This window comes from Nannospalax galili, unplaced genomic scaffold (assembly GCF_000622305.1).
Source record: "Nannospalax galili isolate Female #2095 unplaced genomic scaffold, S.galili_v1.0 scaffold1484, whole genome shotgun sequence".
In the NCBI taxonomy this organism is placed as follows: Eukaryota; Metazoa; Chordata; class Mammalia; order Rodentia; family Spalacidae; genus Nannospalax; species Nannospalax galili.
In genome coordinates this window covers 263,384-282,758 of record NW_008351512.1, presented here as the reverse complement: position 1 = coordinate 282,758, position 19,375 = coordinate 263,384, and the positions used below count along the sequence as shown (strand labels likewise).

The window sequence follows — 19,375 nt, the reverse complement described above, 5'->3', positions numbered from 1 at the left end:
ATTACATTCATGAAAGTACATGCTCATATGTGTAAAATAAAAATATTTAAACAAATTCTCTGATTACATTTCATCTGAAGCTATTTAATAGCCATGATGACCACACTTAGGTTTATTTGCAAATGTTCTGCTCTTTCCCCTAACAGGAACTTCTAGTATGGAACCCGTCTGCCTTGTTCATCATTCTAGCCCTACCAACATCAGGGCTTGACCACATGAAGAAACTCACTCAGTCCTTGTTGAGTGGCAGAAGTTTATTCCTACTGTACTACAAGTCTGTCTCATAGAATGTCATTAATATAAGATGGAAGAATAATAATTTTTTTTTATTCAGTATTATGTTGGTTATAAAAGAAATCTGGCTAAGGGGGTAAACTATCACTTTCACAATGCAACTCCTTCTGGCCACAGATTAATCCATGATTGCTGGAGGGTAAAATGTTTACTTCTAAAATCTTGGACATTTCAATATCATGTCATCTATAACTTCTTTATTTGTCTCTATGCAAGGCCTTGGTATGGAGCCCAGGCTTGCCTTGAACTCACAGACCTCACGTCTCATCCTCTCTAGCTCTGGCATTGCAGCTGTGTGCCTCCATGCATGGCAGTTTCTGAAAAATTAAGCCCACGTTCAATAATTAAAATTATTTTGAGTATGGGCAGCAAACAGAACTGAATTGGTTATCCAACTTCTATTTGGAATGGGATTTTTAAATGTTTTCAGGTAGATAACCATAGCAATTTGGTACAACTGTAATTTTCCTCGTATTAGTGCAGAACATCAGACATTATATCTAACATTAACCACACAATGCGTGTCTACCAAGGACATTCAGTTTCTTCCCCTGTGGGAGTTTTCTGAATGCTCTTCACCTGTTAACACCGTTATTGCTAATCTCTTTCAGATTAAGAATAAACACCTTGTACTCTAAATATTTATTCTTAACATTTACTTTGTAAACTGTCCTAATTGCAGGAATATAAATAACTGCTGGACAGAACACTGACAACTTCAAGCAAGATGAAGTTCCTTCTGCTGCTCTCACTCGTCGGGTTCTGCTGGGCGCAATATGACCCCCACACTCAGTACGGCCGGACGTCCATTGTCCACCTGTTTGAGTGGCGCTGGGTTGATATTGCCAAGGAATGTGAGCGATACTTAGGTCCCAAAGGATTTGGAGGGGTCCAGGTAAATGTTGTTCACGATTTAAGCAGCAGAGTTTACTGAGCTTATATAAAACTGCATGCTAGTCGATATTAGTGAATCAGGAGCAATATTTCACATCCTACTTAAGTTTGGGGGGCGGATTTTTCTAGCAGGCACCATTATATTTTGTTTTGGGACATCAGAGGACTTCCCAATGTGCTGTCAGTGTCCCAGGTTATAGAGAAATGCAGCTGCACACACACACACACACACACACACACACACACACACACAGAGACCTAAGAAGTAGCATTGGATCCTTGATTAGTTTCTGCAGGATCATTTTAGGTAAAGTAAGCAATATTATGATAATCATTGTAATCATTTTTATTAATAGGTCTCTCCACCTAATGAAAATGTTGTAATTCACAACCCTTCAAGGCCCTGGTATGAAAGATATCAACCAATTAGCTACAAAATCTGCACAAGGTCTGGAAATGAAAACGAATTCAGAGACATGGTGACGAGGTGCAACAACGTTGGTGTAAGTACATTCGTGTTTGCTTCCAAATCATCATATATGAAATATTTCTCTCTGTTTTCTTCAGTGTGATTAGTTTCATAATTTAGTATTTTTACTTTTTGTTTGATTTGTAACTCCAAATGCCCACTGCAGCCTATTATCACCCTTTGGAAAATTTTTCCAAATGTCCTCTTAACTGTTTAAAGAGGGATATTTGTGAATCAAATTTTGGCTCTGTGCTGGATAGCTTTAGTGTCAACTTGACACACCTGGCTTGGGGGAGCCTCAGTTGGGAATTGCCTCCACATGATTGGCCTGTGGCCGTGTCTGTGGGGCAGCTTCTTGATTGATGTGTGATGTGGGAGGGGCCAGCCTACTGTGGATGGTACCACCCCTGTGCAATTGGGCCTGTGTTCAATAAGAAAGCAGGCTGATCAGAGGCCAGGGAGCAATCCAGAAAGCAGTGTTCCTCCATGGCCTATCCTCCAGCTCCTGTCTCCAAGTTCTTGCCCTGAGTTCCTACCTTGGGCTCCCTGACGAACTGTGACCTGCAAGATGTAAGCTGAATAAACCCCTTCCTCCCCAAGTTGGTATTTGTCAGCATGTTTTGTCACAGCATTGGAGAAGCAAAGTAGTACAGGCTCTTAGCCCTTGTAACAACATATACTTCCTAGTAACACTCCCTGGTGAGCAACTGTTCCAGGTATAACAATAAGATGCATGTTTTAGTGAGTTTATTGTACACAGACAACTCCAGGATTTTCTTCTAGAACATTGTTCTCCATCATAAAAAAAAAGTAATTTTTCTGTATAATGATGGCAAATATGCACCTTTTCTTAAGGTTGTAAGCAGAGAGTACTGTCTTCTCTCTCAGTATGACATAGTGGAATTTCATGTAAATACGTTTCAAGTTTTCTACTAATGCTGACTTCCTCAGAAATTGATCTTTCCTTTTGTTTGTAAAGATGTTTCTGTTTACTCCACTTATAATGCAAATTCTTGAGTAAATATTAAGACCATCATTGGTATTCATTTCACAAAATTTCCTTTCACACTAAAATTTCGTTCTTGTGTATGATAAAGTACAAAACAGCCCAAAGAAACAAACAATACAAAACAGAACACTTTAGGGTTTCCTTAGCATATTGTACCGGTCATCCAAAGCAGCGATACATTTCTAACTGAAGCGCACACTTCCCTTCTCAGGTCCGCATTTATGTGGATGCCGTCATCAATCACATGTGCAGCACAGGCAACGCTGCAGGAACAAGCAGCACGTGTGGCAGTTACTACAACCCTAACAACAGGGACTTTCCAGCAGTTCCGTACTCTGGCTGGGATTTTAACGATGGCAAATGCAATGGAGGAATTAATAACTATAACGACGCTAATCAGGTAATAATGAATGAAAAACATTCTATATGTCTAAGTGCGCAGGTGGCAGTTATGGAATACCGTACTTGACATAGGTTCGATTATTTTTTTTTATGAGAAGAGCTTTATAGAAGAGAATGCTTAAAGATTAGAAACTCGGGCATGGAGAGATGGCTCAGCAGTTAAGAACACTGGTTGGTTTTGCAGAGGACCTGGGTTCGAATCCCAGCACCCACATGGCAGCTAACAAATGTCTGTAATACCAGTTCCATGAGATCCAATAACCTCTTCTGTCCTAGGCGGGCATTGTAGGACATGGTGCACCTACCTAAATGCGGGCAATACACGTATACACATAAAATACAAATAAATATAATATTTTTGAAAAAGAGTAGAAACTCAAATCAATATTCCAATACTTTCCTTAATCATGGGGCTGTAGATGGAGTTCAGTGGCAAGGCATGTGCTTGACATTTACAGAGTCATTGGCTTGGTACTCTTTACTGCATAAAATGAAGAAAAGTGAGAAAGGAAGTGGTAAGAAAGAAAGTTGAATGAAAGCGAAGAAAGAGAAGAGGAATGAAAGACAGGAAAGAATGAAAGACAAAATTCTGTAATAAATTAAAATGTTTAACTATTTTATTTATAATACTTTCAATTTTATATTAGAAAATATATCAAAGGTTTATCTGCAGTAAAATATTTATTTTCCCAAAGTCTTACATACAGTCATCATGTACTTATCTGCTGATCAGCGGCTTAATAAATGCACCTCAAATACTATCTCAGTTGAGTGTAGACGGTGCATAACTCGTTCACTGCATTTTTTGCCTCCACAGGTCAGAAATTGTCATCTTTTAGGCCTTCTGGATCTTGCCCTTGAGAAAGATTATGTTCGCACCACGATTGCTGACTATATGAACAATCTCATTGATATTGGTGTGGCAGGGTTCAGACTTGATGCTGCTAAGCACATGTGGCCTGGAGACATAAAGGCAATTCTGAATAAACTGCATAATCTAAATACAAAATGGTTCTCTCAAGGAAGTAGACCTTTCATTTTTCAAGAGGTAAAGCAATACTAACGTGTGTGTTTAGAGCGATACCAGGCTTGTACCTTGTAAATAGATGACAGAATTCACTTAATGTGTGATCACTTTCCTACTTCACCACTCTTTAAGTTTTTACTATTCAGAGAGGACATGCTTAATTCTTTACCACAGGGGTTCCGAGGTAGTGAGGAGAATTAGTTCAGCTTGTAAATTTCATTGATGGTGGGAAACTATGGATGTTGCTTTCTCAAGTCAGTTTATCTAAGTTTGAATTCTGAATGTTGTTACTACTTCTGTAAGTATTTAGGTCAAGACATGAAGCTTTCTATTCAGGAAATATTGTCTTTGCAGTGAGTGAAAGATAATAGTTATCCTTGTTTCCTTCCAGAAACAAGATTAAAAGTGCTGAAAATGTTCATCTGAGTTCTAATTTAGTGTGATCTATTGAATTCTCAATTATGTGGAAGTCTAGCTAGTGTCAATCATGTTACAAGACGAGAAGTGACCTTAGGTTTCATTTCATGTAGTAATTTAAGATTCCAATAGAATAAATGCCTTAAAACTTCATATACTATATTATTTTTTCATTATGGTGATTTAAGGTTGTTTTATTCAAATAACGGTTGTCGTTGTATCTCTACCAGGTTATTGATCTGGGTAATGAGGCAATTAAAAGCAATGAGTACTTTGGAAATGGCCGTGTGACAGAATTCAAGTTTGGAGCAAAACTGGGCACAGTTATCCGCAAGTGGAATGGAGAGAAGATGGCGTACTTGAAGTAAATACGCAACAATTTGTCATTTTATCTACCACAGACCTACTGCCGTATTGCCTCAATTTGAGTTACCATTATAGGGCATTATAATTTATTTCTCTATCAATAAATGTATTACCAAGGCGGTTTACTGTTCCCCAAGTTCACTTTTACATTTAAAATTTCAGTCATGAGCATGCCTTCTAGGAACTCTAAACATCATCAAAAGATTTTACCTGCAGTATGAATGTACTAAATTTTGATAATGCTTCTCTATAATATATCAAAGTCAGGTTATTATTAAGAGAATACTGCTTAGTGTACTTACATTTTGACCATATTCTTGAATTTAAACACATCAAAAAATACTTTGAAATTTTGAAGTCAGGACACACAACAGAACAGATTTGAATCCAGTTTTTCATTCCCTTTCATGTGATATGAATGTTTACCCTCTTCAAGGACATTTAAATATGCTGAAAAACTCTAATGGAATTTTTTAAATACTACATATAGTCTATGGTAACATGAATTAACTCCAAATAATGTTCCTGCACATATTAGCATAGAAACCATTTGCTAATTACATAGGTATATATGAATATCTACATATAAAATATTATTGTTATGAAAATCATTTAATTATAGAATTAAGCTGATGCCATATACAGAGTGGCAGATTTAAATTACTATAAATCATTGTAAAAAATAATGCATGCATTTTTTAATAGGAACTGGGGAGAAGGTTGGGGTATGATGCCTACCGACAGAGCCCTTGTCTTTGTGGATAACCATGATAACCAGAGAGGACATGGGGCTGGAGGAGCATCCATTCTGACATTCTGGGATGCTAGGTAGGAAAAATAAAGTTTTCGCTGTTTGCAACCTGCCATTTATCACAGCAAAAATTACTCTTTTTTTGTCTCCTGTAATAATATTTTGTGACTTTCAGACTGTATAAAATGGCTGTTGGATTCATGCTGGCTCATCCATATGGTTTCACACGAGTCATGTCAAGTTACCGTTGGGATAGACGTTTTGAGAATGGAAAAGTAAGTTTGAGTATTGTTCAAACTACATTTTTTTCTCAAGAAAAGAAGCAGTTCTTGGGAGAGATGACCCAGCAGTTAAGAGAACTGACTGCCCTTGGAGAGGATCCAGGTGGTGCCTAATAACCATCCAGGGGAATCCAATGCCCTCTTCTGACCTCCACAGCCTTGCAGGACAAAGTGCATTCACACACACTCAGGCAATATACTTGTACAGAGAAAAAAATAAATTAAAAAAGCTGTTCTTTTTTTTATATCACTTGAAGCTATACATGCAATATTTATTATCAAGCATTTGTTCCCTATGTTTTTGTAATATAAGGATTGTAAAGATATATCTGACAGTAAAAATTTATGAATAGAAACAACTTTCAGAAAGTAAACAAGTATGTCTGATAAATCCCTGTTTTGTAGAGTAGATATGGGGCTTGTATATACTAACACCTGAAAATTTAAACACTTTCTGCCTATGACATGATGAACGTAAATAGTTTAAAATATTTATTTTTTTTCTATGAAATGGGTAGAAATAATTCATTTGATCTGAGGTTAACTAAGGAAAGTAAGAAGGGAGAGTAAAATATGAAAGTCAAAGAACAGAAATTTGCCAACTATTTCACAAATGGTAAGGATGAGAAAACTATTTGGGAAATTGTTAGATACATAAAAAAATCAACTTTGGAACAAGGCCATGTGGTATTGAAAAAACTGGGAATTTTTCTATTTAACATGTAGATTATAGATAAATACAGAAATTAAAAATATAAAATAGAAATGTCTCCTTAGTATAAGTTAGAAAAATATTTTTTCTATATTCTTTTCTGTTTTAGAACACCTCAGCTCTTTATAAAATGATATAACATTGTGGAAAAGCTTTCATGTAGGATTATTTAAATTGTGTCAAGCTCTGATGAACTGATAAATCATAATCAATAATCACAGAATCTTTCCATTTTCCTTTGCGTATATTCATTCAGATACACATGTATTCACATCTTTAGCATGTGAGTCTATATTAAAATATCTATTAGACTTATTCATAATTCATCAGATATTACACTTTGCAATGAATATCTGGCCTAGACTTACCATGTGCTTTTCAACATAGAAATATCTTTCCATCCAAAAATGCTTATTTAAAGTTTGTTAAATTTATTAATGAATATCAGATTATATTAATTCACATATTTACCCAAAAGGTAGAATGAGATCAACCAGTATCAAGTTGGGAGTTATTCCATCCATATTTTTTAATGTACATTGTTTAATTTTTATAGAAAACAACAGCATCTCTCTGCTTTACAAATAAAGAAACTCAGCACAGAAATGTTACATGCATTAAACAGTATTCTAAAACAGAGTTAACCTGCGGCTCTGCTTTAATCTTCGTGTTCCTGACATGGATAGTCTTGCCTTTTGAGTGACGCAGAAGAGCTGATTGTGGTATGGAGACGCTGTTGCATAGGAAATTATGAGAGGCTGAAAAATGGCTCCAGGTGTTTGAAATAAGGTAGTAGAGAACCAGCATATGCACAGATGATAAAGACTCAACAAAGGTGTATAAAGATATGAAGGAGTTAGACTCTAAATAGAAAGCTCAGAGACACAAGTAGCACAACTGATCAGATTTGAAATGGTGGAAAAGGAACAGTTAAATGCATATGTATTAAAAACCTGAATTATTTTCGATAATTAAGGATGTTAATGATTGGATTGGACCACCAAATAACAACGGTGCCATCAAAGAAGTGACCATTAATGCAGATACCACTTGTGGAAACGGCTGGGTGTGTGAACATCGGTGGCGGCAAATCAGGTGGGAACATGTCCTATGAAATATTATCTCATTCCATAACATTTCATTTTAAGTCATTGAAGCTTTAGGGTACCAGAATTTGACATGTTTGTGCTTTCAGGAACATGGTTGCCTTCAGAAATGTAGTTCAAAGCCAGCCATTTGCAAACTGGTGGGACAATGGCAGCAACCAAGTAGCTTTTGGAAGAGGAAACAGAGGCTTCATTGTCTTTAACAATGATGACTGGTAAGTAGATACCAATTGAAACAGGATTTTTTACTGTTATATTCATGTATCATTCTTTACTTTCTCTGATCATTAGAAATATTCATATCTGAGAATTTTTATATTAATAAATTGAAGGAAACAAAGAGATCTGAAAATTGCAGACAATACAAAGTTTCTGTTTCTTGTGTCATGTTCTCATTTTCCCAATATTTCAAGTAGAACTCTTGTGTATTCTTAGAATGTCATTCATTTACATTCGCATTTAATGCTGATAAAACGCACCCCATGAAACACACAATCATAAGAGACAAAATCACTAAAGAATGTACAGAGTGAGTATTAGAGTATCTGAATGTCAATAGTTATTTTATCCATTCTTCTGATAGTCTTCAGGGGTCTATTTCTGTATGATAAAGGTTTTTGAAATATATCTGTACTTCCTCATGATATATTCTTGCTTTCAGGGGTACCTAATTCAGCTTCTAAAACTTTCATTAATGTCCTTTCATTTGGGACAATAACATCCTATCTGCATTAATGATCACCTCATGTGTAGGACTATAGCTCAGAGAATCACTATGCAAGCAGATGAAATCTCTCCAAATTCAACTTCTACTCATGTTTAAATTATATTGAGCATAAATCCTAATTTATTGCTGAAAAGGAAATAATTGTATCATTACTTTAGTTACAAACATATAGCTAGATCTGTAATTTCTTTCATCTTCTATGTGGAAGAATGAAAATAAATTTGTAAAAATAGTTTTATATTTCAAACTGTATTTCTCCACAGCAAATCTAGATTATTTTACCCTCTAGCCCCAGGTTTTAGCAGCAAACAAGCAAGCAAGTTTTGGAGAAATGATGCCATTACCATTCCTAAAATTAATTAGTGTTTTCTTTAGGTCAGCAGAGGACAAATTTTAAATGAATATGTTCCTCACAGGTGGTGGTTTTATCTGAAACCTACACTGACACTCTATGACTTTCACTACTTGGTAGAATTCCCCACAGTCTGGGAATCTGCTAGGCTGTGAAAAGATGACATGTTCCCAATAATGTTTTCATCCCACTGGAGATGTGTTCGTGTGGAATTTTCTCACCGAGACCTTTTCTGCTTGCAGTTCCCCAGCACAAAGTTTTGGGATCAATTAGAGATTGTTGTTCCTCGTGCACTTGACTGTGTTGAACTTAAGTTAAATGTTACCCATTTCTGTTTTCAGGTCTCTGTCAGCAAGGTTACAGACTGGTCTTCCTGCTGGCACATACTGTGATGTCATTTCTGGAGACAAAATCAATGGCAGTTGCACAGGAATTAAAGTCCAGGTTTCCGGGGATGGAACGGCTCAGTTTTCCATAAGTAATTCTGCTGAGGACCCATTTATTGCCATCCATGCTGAATCAAAATTATAAAGCTCTGAATAAATATATAGAGAGAGTATCATTCAACTTTGCTTATTTTCACATATATATGTCTTGTTAATATGTATTTACTATTACTGTGTGGGAGAGAGTGCAGGTGTGGGTGTGGGTCATTGAACCACCCTCAGGAGTTGGTTCTTGTTCTCTCCTTTTCCCACTGGTTCCAGTCTGGCATGGCGTTCCCTTTTACGCTGTCCTTGCCTTTGTCCTGATTACACCTCAGTTTCTATACTTCATTACTCTTGAGTGAAAGCTTTTAGCTGTCAATTGGAGAAAGTTTTAAAAACTCTTAAAATCACATATAATTACACAATTCTAAGACATCTTGACAGTTTCTCTTGTGATTTAGAAGACTCTCTAGAAGCTAATTAGTCTTTAAAATTATTTGTTCGCTGTGTATTTCAAATTTATGTTTATATATACTTATCGCATAGAATGTTTATTCTATTAATAATAACATACTTAACTATAATCATCAAAGAAACACAGTTTTTTTCTTTTATTTAAAGAATGTGAAGAATGCTGGTCCTTGTACAGCACTCCTGTAATAAACCTCACCCACCCAGGGCTCAGGGTGGATTGTGGAAAAGTAAACAAAAAGAATGTAAGAGCTAGTGAGGAAGTACGTGACCATATGAAAACAGAGTCCTAAAAGTTCTGGGTACCCTGCTCACATGAATCTATACCAGTGGGGTCAGCATACACAAATTCCATAGAAATACAAGCAGACAAAAATCCAGCATAGAATTGGGAAAATGGACAGCAAACCCCAATTTTAGCTGAAGAAGTATAGACAAGTAATTACTGCTAGATAAGCAAGAACTGAAATTCCTAAAGTGAGGGACTCTCCATAAACTGACTAGACCTTAGCAGATGAACTTGCACTGAGGAACATCTGGGGACACTAACTTGATATAATAGAAACTAACACAGATGATAGAATGTATGCATTCCAGTGCGGGCAATGGGTGGGTGCCAGTGGGGCAGAGGGTGTAAAAATGATTAAGATTGATTGAGATTTTCTGTATGAAATACACCAACATTGAATAAAAAGAAATTAAAGAACACACTATAAAAGCACTTTTCTATTAACAGTGTTAAAATTTAAGAAACATACATTTTTCAATGAAGAATTTGACTTATTTTGAGCTCATAGAAATCTCTTCATTCCCTCTCTATCTTTCCTCTCATTTCCTTCATGTTCCGTTAACTTGATCTTTCATGCTTCTTTGTTCTTTCACTTTATCTCTAGCAGATCTGCACTAAAAATTTTCACAAACTTTGTGCTCCAGTTTTCATCCTCATTCTCCCTTTGTAACATTCTTCTTTAAATTGAGCTTTACAGTGTTTTTGCTGCTCTCACCTAAATCTCATAGCTGTCAGGGCTTAATTTTTATTCTGAAGTATAAATAGAAAAAATAACTTCCACATTCTTCACCTGTACACTCATGCAGAGCTGCTGTGAGAGATAGCAGCCACTTCAGGACACAGGATTTTGAGCTACACCTTCCACTACTTATATAACTTTTATGAAACAGAACATATCTGCAGGGATTTTCAGGATGCAGTAATCATTCACAGCTGGCAATCCTGATCAATCACCCTCTCAAAGTTCAAGAAAACTGCCTAGGGAAGATGGGGTCTCATCACATCTGCCCTACCAGGAAGAAACCTCCCATACACTGATGAGTAACAGTTGAGACATCTCTTCAGCCCCATCTCCCCAGATTTCTGCAGATTTACAAGAAAGTCCTTTGTGTGGAATTCTGTCTCTCTGGTGCAGAACTTTTCTTAAGTGTCCAGCTCCTAAACATGGTTCCAATGCTTGTCTTGTCCTAGTTCAGTGTTTTTTGGACATCTCATGTTTAATGTATCCAAAATTAAATCACCATTTGTTTTTTAAATTTTTAAGTCTTTTATTATTTGCTAATTTTTAAAATCTGTTTTTATTGCATTTTGTTGTATTTCATATAGAATATCTCCAACAATCTGAATCATCTTTTAGCCCTGTCTCCATCAGACCCCTCCCATAGCCCCACAATGGAACCCATATACTCTGTCCACAGGGTGTTAAGGCCCACTGAGCTAAGTCAGTGTCCCCAGACATTCCCCTATCCATCCAAACACCTATCATTTTCTTTATATATTTTTTTAACCAAGCATAGGGTAGGGGATTTATTTACAGTGGAATGTGTGCTCCCCCCACCATTTACTGCTGTACTAGTAAGTCCACATTCAAATATAGATCCTTTGATTTCCAGACAGTCATAGAAAATGGTGAGAGATGGGCCTCCTGGCATTCTCTGCTTATATGTCCTTAGTCTGTCCTCCACATACAGCTAAGATGGACTGATTGGACAGAAGGGGTAATTGACTTTCGCCTCAACTCCTTGTTGAGCACAGGAAGGAGGTGTGGCTATAGCTTGCTGGCATAGTGGTCAGAGGACACTTCCAGGTAACACTCCACCCCTTCCTCTGGCTCTTACATTCTTTCTGCCAACCACTTCTGCAAAAGTTACTGAGCCTTAAAAGGGGTGGTAGATGTGGGATGATCTTCCTTTTATTGTGGCAAGGCACTGAACTTATGGGTCTCTGCATCATCAATTTTCCATGGGCTGTTGGCCCATTTCAGTGGGATTCCATCTACTATAAAAACACAAACAGCCAGAAGCAAGAACGTCTAAACAGCAGCTGCTAAATCACCAGTTTTTATTAAATAAAATTTTCACTACATTGTAATTCTTATTGCTAAGTTAGAAATCTAAAGTATTTCCTTCATTTTAATAAGTATTTTTCAATAATTCTCAATATACTCATCATCATATATGCTATCATCATATAAACTAAAGACCCCCTTGAGAATTCTCTAATATTTGGCAAGGGTGTAGAGTAGCATGCTTGTGATATTCATATAGTGATGAAGACATATCTTCACCATGAACAAAAAAGGGGATATATGAACAACATTGATATGTGAGGAAATTTTAAAAAAGATACTTCAAAGAGATTCTATGATGGTATAATAGCATTTGCAGATGGGAATATTTTTGTGTAAATGTTAAAGAGATTTTCCAGGGAGTAAAACATGAAAGGTATCTAGGAGTTGAAATTTTCATTTTTAAAATATAGCTGTTTGTTATTAGAAAGTTGATTGCAACATTTTGGCCCTTCCTTTAACTTTGCATTATATAACATGAAATCTGAGTGACTTTCAGATCACAGAACCCTGCACTGTCACCACACCACAATGATGTTTCCAAATCTTATCCGTAGATTACTTTTACTATAAGATAAAATAGGCCAAACCTCTGATAGGACAATTAAGCCTGTATCTGAAACCTCTCCTTACAAACCTCTCCTCTTTAACCTCTGTTCTCCAGTCAAACTGACCTTTGAGCTACTTATACTCAACCAGTCCCTCTTAGCTCCACAAGTTCAACACAGGGAACATTTTACTCCTTACACTTGGTAGGTTCCTTCTCTCTTTCTCTAATTCATTTCCATTTGTCATTTCAAACTTAATCAGCGGTTGGTTAATTCCATATAAGTTTACCCAGGACATTTGTTTACTGTCATGACTATGTGCATTTTTCCTCTCACCCTTCACTGCAGCACTTGGAGGAATGTTTGTTTTGCTCTCTATTGTGTCCATAGTTTCCAGACAGTCTCTTGAACATATTGTGAATTAGCTCACCAGTTAGTTGTGAAATGATGTGAGGTACTGAAAGAGAAAGGAAAACTTGCAAATGCCAGTTTTACATGGAAGGCATTTCTGGTGGAAATTAAGTTTCCGGGTAGAAACAGTTCTCTCATATTACTCTACTTTTCCCCAATTGATTCATGATTGATTATCTCTGATTTCTTATGTTGAAAATCTAGGGGAAAGTTAGAGTGGTTGCCCACTGTAGTTTCAGGATTTTAAAACCACATGAGCAATCTATTCTTGGTGAGTTGACTGTTTTTGTAAACAAGCTAGTACAGCAAGCATGGGAAAATAAACCATACTGAGTAAAATAAATTTGAAATCCATTTTTACTATATTCTTAAGTTTTGAAATACTATCTCATTTGTAAGAACTTATTACCAGTTTCTTCCTTTTGATTTCTCACTATATCTATAGAACTATGATATGGAAGTTTGGTCTTTAGTTTTAATTATTCTATTTTTTTAATTAGTTTTTTATTTGTATGGATGTATTGCCTGCATGTATGTGAGTGCACCCGTGTTGTGCAATGCTGCGGAGGTCAGAATGGGGCTTCGGATTCCCCTGGAATTGGAGTTAAGGACGGTTCCTAGCTGCCATGTGGGTACTGGGAAAGGATCCCAGGTCCTCTGCAAGGGCAGTCAGTGCTCTTAACCGCTGAGCCATCTCATTGGGATCTGCTGTTCATTTTCCCAGTTCTATGCTGGGTTACTATCTGTGAATCCCTTTGGCCACCCTGGACAACAACTCAAAAGAAGGTATCGCCTGTCTGGCATTGTTGCTTGTTATGTAGCCTTTAGCTATTTTATGTGTATGAATGTAGTGTCTGCATATATGGGGGTGTGTATCCATGTTATGTCAGAAGATGGTGTCAGATCCCCTGAGACTGGAGTTACAGATGATGGTTACCTGCCATGTGGGTGCTGAGAATAGATCCCAGATATTCTGAAAGAGGGACCTCTTAACCACTGAACCATCTCTCCAGTCCCTAGAACTAATTCTTGCTAACACAAACTATTTGATGTTTTACCTTTTCACAGAAGGAAAAAAATCAATTATTTGTATTGAAAATTATCATTGTCCAGTTAGAATTAATTTGTAATACAAAACTATTCTAGCAAACAGAGTTTTCATCTTAAGGGGTAAATTGAACTGAGCATCATGCTAAAGGCATGTATTCCAAAGGTACTTGGCAGACTGACAGGAAATTTCAAGTTCAAGTATTTCTTGGGCTACAGAGCAAGGTTAAGGTCTGCTTGGACAACTTAGTAAGACCTAATCACAAAGTGAAAAGAAAAAAATCTGCTTAAAACAGAACTCAGTAGTAGAACATGTGTTTATTAATGATGAGTCATTACATTTAATTCCCAGTATTTGGGATGAGGGAGTTAAATTAGTGGGCACTGGCATTTTAATTCAGCCAAAATGAGGGAAGTTATCAAGAAAGCATGAATTCTGGTTACCCAGAGTAAATGATCAGAAATGACAGTAGATAGATCAGGAGGTCTAGTTATGTAGATTAAAATGTACAGAGAGGAAGTCACAGTAAGCCACCTGTCATAATTGCATTAGTTAACAAGCATGTTGCATTAGTCAACATGACATTGATGGGTAAATCTCACTTTATGTTATTCCATTTAAGAACTGAAGTAAGCAGGAACAGACACTGAAAATGTCACCTAGTACTTTGATGCTTATCCATCAGTTCTATGGTAAACATCTACAACTAATCAGATCATGAGACTGGAATCAGGAGGACATGGCTGCCGTCCCATAACCACATCCACCACACTTCCAGTAGGAGTTTTAAGGTCCTTTTTTTTTTCTTATTTATATTTAGATAATCATGAAACATGACTGACCAAAGGAGAATTGAGGTATTATCTGAGTATCTGCCAAAATTAAGGTCAATACTATGATTCCTAGGATTTTGTTATTACCAATCAGTTTCTTAGACTGGGTAGAAAGTCTGGGAAAATTATGCGAAAGTGGGAAGGGAAGCACACGAAAGGGAAGAAAGCCTTCACTCTGGGTCTGGTTACCATTTAGACTGATAAAGGCAGGAAAGTTCAGATACCACAGATATAGCTCAGGTTTCCCATGGACACAGTATGTTTTCCAATGGACACCTTATCAAAAATAATAAATAAACTGTGGATTCTTGGTGTCAAAATATGTATAAGTTTAGTTCCAAGCACTCTTCTCTCATACTTAATTCTAAACAGTACACATCTTAAGTCTTCTTTACAAATTATTACAAAAGAAAAATCTTTCAGTGTCAAGGGGTCGGGGGGATCCTTTAGAGATGTATTTTTGAGAGTCATTGAAACTTTTTACACAGCCAGAGTAAAGATACTTGTGACTTCTCCTTTGAGAAGCCCATACCTATGTGCTCAAGTGAGATTTATTCTTTCTTTGAGCATCTTTATACTTTAATAAAATCCACCTATGCTTCTTCATTTTTGCTAGACAACTTGTGGCTATACATGATACTGTTTTTATGTTATTAAAAGTACTAGCTTTTTCATTTATTATGCTTTTAGCTATTTACTGCTTGAGTAAACATTGGGCATAAGTGAAAATGGCAATTTTATTACAGCAGCATAAAAATAAAATCTATAATAGAAACAGCTTTTGTCTTTGTTTGCAACTTATAAAACTGTGTTATTTTATTGACATAAAAGAGCAATAACTCATTTGAGGACCATGCCACCACTGGAAAATTCTATACACTCACTTCTTACATGTGTCAAAGTTCCTAGACTTGTCCAGAGAAACAGTGAGGAACTGACTTCTTTTGACTACGTTCCCTGGCAACAGCACTGGCAGTGTTGGAAGAGCCCCAGAGCAAAACAGCACAGCCAGGAGGCAGACTTTACTTAAAGGCAAAGTAACTAAGTGGCTTTGTGTGTGCATGATTTCTACTTTTACACTCAGCTTACATGATCTCCTAATCTAACTTCTTTCTTAAGGGGTTGTTTCAAATTGACATGTTGAGAATAACATCTATTATCTAATGAGTCACAAGAAAAGATTTCTGTGATTACATGTAAACGTGATAGGTCTGCAGAAGTTACAGGTGAAGAGGAGAGTGAGGAAGTCAGTTGCGACCTGTCTTTGTGAAGGTCACACTGGCTTCATTGTACACCTTGAAGACTTCCTCAAGGGCATTGATGTGGGCAGCTGTTCTCAGGTCCAATCCCAAGTTATACTTCATGGCTGTTGCATAATTTGCCTGTAGATCACTCCATTGTGCAGATTAAACCAGAGTACACCATGTCTTTCTCAGATGCACAAGATATCTTGTCCTGGAACTCTGCTCTTGGTACCACAGGAGTAGTTCCACCATGCTTTCCAATTTTACTTTCTAAGCTCCCTTGAGCAGACATGAGCAACTGGTAGAGTCCCTTTTATATCTGAAGGTCAATCAGCCATAGATGACATTATTTAGATTCCTTAGCCACTCAAAGTAAGACACTGTCACTCCTCTTGCATTTAGGTAAGATCTGGAAAAACCATGATGTTCCTTTCCAGAAGAATCTTATCAGCTTCTGGAGTGATCTGTCCATTGGCTCCTTCAGGAATGATCTTGGATTTGATTCTGGGTGCACTGGATATGGCATCAGGGATCAGGCTGTCACAGTCAGCCTCCAAGATGCTTCCTTCATAGACCTTTGCTTTGGGGAAGCCCAGAATTGATTTGTTGCAATTTGAAATCTTCTAGTTCTTTGGGGCCAATACCATCTTCATTCCATATATTTCGATCAGATTCATCGACACCAACACATCTAGCACAAAAACAAGACAAATATAGAGTGCAGGTTCAGGTTACCAAATCCCTGAACAACAAATGTCTTATCTCCAAACTCTGGTCTCCTTCCTAGAATTCTCATGTAAGAGACTGCATTAATGAAGTTTTTCAATTCCGTGGAAAACACCATGGCCAGTAGCAGAGCTGAGCTGGTGGATGCCTCCTTGACTGACGGGTTTACCAGTTACACAGGCATGTGTATTAATAGCATAGTGCCCTATGGTGCTGGCAGAGGTGTCAGTGATCCAAGACATCTCCCACTTGCCTGTGGTCATGTATGGGGCAGGCACATCAATGTCAGGACCAATGAAACTCTTCTTTGCTCCATAGTGAATCTCCGTGTGACCTCCTACGATTCATTATCTGCATAGCTCTTGAGATTGATCTTTAACACTTGTTTTAGCACCACCAAATGGCACATCAACCACTGCACACTTACATGTTATCAGCGAAACCAGAGCTTCCACTTCACCCACACTCACATCAGAGCTGAAACGGAAACTCCCTTGAAGGGTGTGTGGTGCTGGTTGTTCTGGGCCCAGCAGCCTTCGATGATTTCCCAGGAGCTGTAGTTAGCTGGGCAGGATGGTGAAGGAGAGGCTCATGGGCTGAGCTGGTTCCAGGGCTTGATGATCCGCAGGACACAATGCTGTCCCGGGTCTTCAGGTCCTCTACCCACTTGTCCTCCAGGATGCTGGCACCAGGGTTGAAGAAACCCTCCACTATCTTGAAGAAGTTGGGGTCGTCTTTGGGGTCGGCGGCCGCCTTGCTATAGTGGCGAGGGGCTGCAGGTATCAACTTGGGCAGTGGGGTGGCAGAGGGCTGTCCCGATGTACCCAACCAAGGCCGCGCGGGAGTCAGCAGCTGCCGAGCCGAGGCCAGTGGGCCCAGGCTGCGGTAAGTGGCAGTGGACTGGATAGGTGGACAGGCCTGAGCACTAGGATACCCGGACTGTAGGAGCAAAATTCTTTTTTCTGAAGGCAGAAATCCCAGTTTTGCCTAAATGTAGCTCTGAGAGAAACTCTCTAGGCTGTTGCTGATGACTGCAAGGTGCTGAGCTATGTCTCCATCCCATCGGGTCGACATTGCCATTTCCACATAAAATTCATCTGGTCGGGGCTGGAGAGATGGCTCAGCGGTTAAGCACACTGGCTTGTTCTTGCAGAAGACCTGGGTTCAAATCCCAGCACCCACAACGCAGCTAACAACTGTCATAACTCCAGTTCCAGTGGCTCTGACAGTGTCTTCTATCCTCCACGGGCATTGCATGACACGAGTGCATTTACCTCCATGTAGGGAATACACACATACACATAAAATAAAATAAAAAAAAATGAATAAAATATTTTTTAAAAATTCATCTGGTCATTAAATCAGTGCATGGTAAAGTCTTTCAAAAAGATGACACCAGGATTAAATTGTAAGTGCTCTACAGCACTACAAGACTAACATGAGATATGACATTTGGAGGGAATTGTGTACATTTCAGGACTGGTAATTTTGAAAAGATGGAGGAACTATTACCTCAAATTTCAAAGTGGGCTGGGGAGTTAAAGGGCTTTACAGGGGAGAAAGGCAGACGAGGCCAAGAAGGCTGTATGCTGAGCAGTGTTCCTGGGTGCCTGGGTCCTTTAATCTTCTTTTCTGGAATATCACAATGGACTGTAATTTTCTTGGGCCAGCTCCTGCAACTTCTTTTGAATTTCTGTGTATTGTGTAAGCTGATGCATAGAACCAGAGGGCAGGGAGGGACATGAAATGTCACCAGATGTCTGGGTCCTGTAAATCTGGGAAAGATTTAACTTTTAACATATTAACATATTAACATTATGTGGGTGAGTCTTCTTTTCAGCCAAAGGATTAAGGCAGGAAGGGCAAAGGGAAAGGTAAGTAATGGACAGCTCCTACGAAGGCTGCCCTGTTGCAATTAGCCAGTTCCTAAAGAGAGCACATCCCATGTAGTAAAAAGAAAAATGTGAAAGAACCCAAATGGCAAATACATTCTCACCTATAATAGTCATAGGAGATTCTTCTTAAGAAAGTTTTCAGGTCAAGTGAGACAGAAAGCTGCTTCTAATACCTCCTTGTCATAACAGATAGCAGTGCATAAAAAGCCTGGGATGTTCCTCAAGGACAGAACCCCAAGGTAGTTTTGAAGCCAGAATCCTTTCTTTGTAGCATCTACTATATCTTCTTCATAGAAAGAAGAATATGTACATGAACCTACATATTATCTGTATTTGGCAGGGTTCTCCAGAGGAAGAGAACTGAGAATGTCTATATATTATAAATTACTTCTAATCATGTAGTAATTAAAAATTTAAAAAGCAATGATAAAAATAATAATAATTCTTCAAAGCACAAAAATTTGCTCTTTAATAATTAGTAGATGTGAAAAACATTACCATTGAAATCTACCTGATGACTTTATATCCATGCTCAAATGCCAAGGAGCTCAGAGAGTAAGCAGCTGTGACTAGTAATAATCATATATACAGAGATTAGAAACACATG

The 19,375-nt window shown here is 37.8% G+C and overlaps 1 protein-coding gene and 1 pseudogene across 1 annotated transcript; one reads left to right on the top strand and one right to left on the bottom strand.

The window, feature by feature from the left end:
* The first annotated feature begins 980 nt into the window (after window positions 1–980).
* LOC103746307 (pancreatic alpha-amylase) lies at window positions 981–9,338 on the top strand. Its single transcript, XM_008848444.2, has 10 exons — window positions 981–1,189; window positions 1,545–1,691; window positions 2,878–3,066; window positions 3,886–4,116; window positions 4,743–4,876; window positions 5,584–5,706; window positions 5,805–5,904; window positions 7,599–7,717; window positions 7,818–7,943; window positions 9,149–9,338. Exons 1-10 carry the CDS (start codon window positions 1,022–1,024, stop codon window positions 9,336–9,338), a joined length of 1,527 nt encoding a protein of 508 aa, XP_008846666.1. The 5' UTR covers window positions 981–1,021.
* A 6,812-nt stretch (window positions 9,339–16,150) lies between these two features.
* LOC103746310 overlaps window positions 16,151–19,375 on the bottom strand; it is a 131,148-nt pseudogene continuing 127,923 nt past the window's right edge.